The sequence below is a fragment of the Octopus bimaculoides genome, chromosome 7, assembly GCF_001194135.2.
Source record: "Octopus bimaculoides isolate UCB-OBI-ISO-001 chromosome 7, ASM119413v2, whole genome shotgun sequence".
NCBI lineage: Eukaryota > Metazoa > Mollusca > Cephalopoda > Octopoda > Octopodidae > Octopus > Octopus bimaculoides.
Window position 1 is genome coordinate 87,928,278 of NC_068987.1, and position 4,645 is coordinate 87,932,922.

Genomic DNA, 4,645 nt, shown 5'->3' on the forward strand with positions numbered 1-4,645 from the left:
GCAAAAAGTGATTTTCTCTTTCTTTCTTGAAGAAACTTCACAGCAGGGAAATTGAAAAAAAACCATTAAGGCATACATCAGGTCGTCAGGTCACGCTGGAAACTCCATCTTTTTTAAATATCTTCTTTGTGGATTTTTTTATATTATAATTTTCCTTGTCATCATATTCATTGTTGTCATCATTACCATCATCATCATCACCATTGCAATTTTCATCACCATTATCATCATCGTTATTGTAGTCATTTTTTTTTCTTTTTTTTATATCCTTTCCATCACGAGCCTGTGTCATCACCACTGCTGTCATCATCGTTACTGCTCTCATCATCATCATCATCATCATCATTACTATCATCGCCATTGCAGTTTCCATCATCATCATCATCATCGTCATTACCATCATCGCCACCAACATCATCAAAACTACCATCATCGTGATCATCATCATCGGCAGCAGCAGCAGCAGCACTACCACCACCACCACCACCATCACAGAAGGCTGGAAATGAATAACCTTGTTTGTATGACAATCATGGTGATGCTCATTTACAACAATCACATGATATCAAGGATACATACACACACACACACACACACACACACACATGTAATACACACATTCATACATACATTACACACACAAGCACACACCTCAAATATCAGAAAGAAGAATTCAAACCACTTCAAAACAAGCGGTATGGAGAAATCGACCGGCTAAGTCGTACAAGTGCAATCTCTGAGTGGAACAGTAAAAATATGCAAGACTTTTCTCAAGTCCCAAATGTGAATTTGTCTGTGTTAACTACATCTCAAAGATGGAGCCTTGTGTCTTTGTTGGAAACCGACTCCCTCCTCAGTAGAAGATTTATAAGAATTAAAAAGTAAAAGCTACATACATAGGCACAGGAGTGGCTGTGTAGTAAGTAGCTTGCTTACCAACCACATGGTTCTGGGTTCAGTCCCACTGCGTGGCACCTTGGGCAAGTGTCTTCTACTATAGCCTCGGGTTGACCAAAGCCCGTTGTATGTATATATGTATGTGTGTGTGCATATGTTTGTGTTTGTCCCCCCAACATCGCTTGATAACCGATGCTGGTGTGTTTACTTCTGCGTAATTTGGCAGTTCAGCAAAGGAGACCAATAGAATAAGTACTAGGCTTACAAGGAATAAGTCCTGGGGTCGATTTAATCGACTAAAGGTGGTGCTCCAGCATGGCTGCAGTCAAAAGACTGAAACAAGTAAAAGAGTAAAAAGACATACATTCATACATACACACATACACACAGACATACATTGTCTCATCTTTATCATCATTTTAACATCCACTTTTCCATGCTTGAATAAGTTGGATGGGGTTTATTTGGGGCAGATTTTACAGCTGAGAATGTCCCTTCTTACACCAACCCCTTTACAGAGTGTACTGGGTGCTTTGTACATGGCACCAGCACAGATGCTTTCAATGTGGCACCAGCACATAACACCTTTAATTGTCTCTGAATCCACCATAAATTGCCTTTACTTATCCTTTCCTTTATTAATGTCATAAATTGTCAAAGAACCTATTGTATTTATTCATGTATAAGTTGTACTCAAGTGTAAGCTGGGTCCCTAATTTAGAGATAAATCTTGGTGCGATTTTTTTTTTGTTTAGTTTTAGCTTTGCCTAGTGGTGCATCCCAGTTTTTTTTCCAGTTGAAATCAGGCATAAACTGTAATTTATACACAAGGAGCCACGGTACACACACACACACACACACAATTATTATTTTAATATCCACTTTTCGATACTTGTATTATTCAAACAGAATTTATTTGTTTCTACTCAAGGCACAAGGCCCGAAACTTTGGGGGAGGTGGCCAGTCGATTAGATTGACCCCAGTACGCAACTTCTACTTAATTTATCGACCCTGAAAGGATGAAAGGAAAAGTTAACCTTGGCAGAATTTGCACTTAGACAGAATAAGTCATAGACATACAAGTTACAGTAATCCCTCGATTATTGTGGGTATTACGTTCTAAAACCCCTTGCGATGGGTGAAAATCCGTGAAGTAGGATCAGCACCATTCTGTATATTTTTTCTTATATTTTTATAATTTGTGTATATTTATTTTATTATAAATGCAAAACAACACCACAGAGGAATCAATGTCAGCTTAAATGATAATCCACGATGGGTGAACCGCGATAGGTGAACCACAATATAGCGAGGGATTACTGTAATTGATGGTAGATGAAATAAATATAACTGTGTTGATTTATAAAATAATAGTTTCAAATTTTGGCACAAGGCCAGCAATTTCGAGGGAGGGGCTAAATCGATTACATCAACTCCAGTATGCAACAGGTACTTATTTTATTGACCCTGAAAAGATAAAAGGCAATGTCGACTTTGACAGAATTTGAACTCAGAACGTAAACATGGACGAAATATCACTAAGCATTTTGTCTAGTGAGCTAATGATTCTGCCAGCTTGTTGCCTTGTGGACATATAAAATAATCATGACATTCTACTTACTATAAGGATCAATGTATGCTTCTCCAAATGACAACCAAATTTCTTGGTCATATTTCAAAGAGAGGACATCTTTAAGTTCTTCACCAGAACTTAAGAAAACTTTCTGAACGTTTGGTGCAATCTTTGGTTTTTGAGTATTACTTAGGCGCTGACTGATTGACAAATCATCATAGAGCTGAAATAAACAAAAAAAAAAAAGGAGGAGAAATATAAATGGTGGCGAGGAATTGAAGGAAAGTAGAAATTTGGTAGACATGGAAAATCTGTCAGAGAAACATTTCTTATTTTAGGGTAGCAGACCTAATCTGTCTCCTGGTTTAATATCACTATCCAGTCCTTTGGGTGATTTTAAAAGAGATCATTGGTTACAAAGATTTGATTCAGGTCTCTGGTTTGAAGACAATTTCTTCTTTTCTTCTTATTAGTCAAATAAGCTCTATAAAGGGTTCCAGATGACACCCTTTTTCTCTCTGACTGAATCATTAGACAGAATCTACCACAGTGTTTTCCTTAGGATCCACCCTGCTCTCTCACTTGAATGGAGGGAGTTTCATCTCACAAGTTACATGGTGACATCACTAGTGCTGGTGGTAGGAAAAAAGCACCGAGGACACTCTGTAAAGTGGTCATTAGGAAGATTGTTCAGCCTTAGAAATCATGTTCAAGCAGACAGTAGAGATCAGCACAGTCATCTGATTTGTCAGTTCCTTTCAAACCATCCAAGCGAAAATATCTAAGTCATCATCATCATTTAAAGTTCTATTCAGGGATGTGTTGGATGGTTTCAGGATCTGAAGGGTCCAGGGACTGCATCCTGCTCCAGTGTCTGCTTTGGTATGGTTTCTATGGCCTGATGCCCTTCCAAATGCCAACTACTTGACAGTGTGTACTGGGTGCTTTTTGTGTACTACCACCACTAATGAAGTCATCATGAAGGTCGCAAGACTATGAACCCCTCAAGGGGTGGGGATATATATGTGAAGAAGTTAAGGTATGCGAGAAGGGGAATGAGTAGAACAGGTTCTTGTAGAGGAACCACACAGTTACCCAGATTTTGAGGAGAGAGAGAGAGAGAGAGAATTAGAAACCATGAAGAGATAACTATAAATAGTGGTGATGAGGTGTCGAAGTGTCAGAAGAAATTCTACCTGAGAATCGGAGTAAAGATATTGATAACATAAAAATAAAAGTTGGAATTATATTCTATGGTTAAATTACATCACAGCAATTGGCAAGAATAAAGATCTGAAGAATACTCTATGAAACAAACTACAAACCATTTGAAATAATTTGAAATGATTTAAAGATGTTCAAAGAAAATATGGAACCATTCACTACTGAAGATGTCCAACTAAGATCATTTATCTAAGAGGATACCTGATATTGATGTTCTCAAAGAATGTAAGAAAAATCTTAATATTGATCTAGGATCAGTTGGAAGGATTTCCTCTTTGAGAGATCCTTCAAAGATTCCTAGCAAATGCCTGCAAGAGATCGTTTCATAATCTATTTCTTTTTATTCATCAAAAGATGGAAAGAATCAATAACTTTTTTTTTTTCCCAATTTCTTTGAAACTTCAATAGCTAATAATTTCCTTAAGAAACTTTAGAGAATGAGTAAACACGACAGCAAAGAACACAAGAATTTGGTTATTAAAACAGATAAGCAATTAACTAAGCAGTATTATTACTGTATTGTTATTATTATTATTATTATTAAAGCAACATTATATTATAAGTTCCAATTCTATCAAAAATTTCATTAATCTGCGTTAACAATAAGTCTTCCTGTTGCATAAAAGATTCTGAAATGTAATTAATGGATGGGATTATTGGAGTAAATTCCATTAAAAGATATCAAAGTTGCTCAGGAAGTCTTTCTCAAGATGCTGTCGTATTCTCCAGAATGGTTTATTGTTTCTAACATATGTGATAGTGTTCAGATTTTCTCAGGGTTCACTTAATATCTTTTACTTTCGCAAAGCGGTTATAAAGACATACATACATACATACATACATATATATATATATATATATATATATATATATAAACAGATACACACACACACATATATGCATACATACATACATACACACATACATACATACATACATACATATATATA

At 36.2% G+C, this 4,645-nt stretch overlaps 1 protein-coding gene across 1 annotated transcript in view; it reads right to left on the minus strand.

Annotated features, from left to right (window-relative positions):
• LOC106884146 (doublecortin domain-containing protein 1) overlaps positions 1-4,645 on the minus strand; it is a 143,444-nt gene that overhangs the window by 37,506 nt on the left and 101,293 nt on the right. The window contains exon 15 of the mRNA XM_014935382.2: positions 2,520-2,694. Coding sequence (XP_014790868.2) covers positions 2,520-2,694 — 175 coding nt within the window. The remainder of the gene's footprint in view (positions 1-2,519; positions 2,695-4,645) is intronic.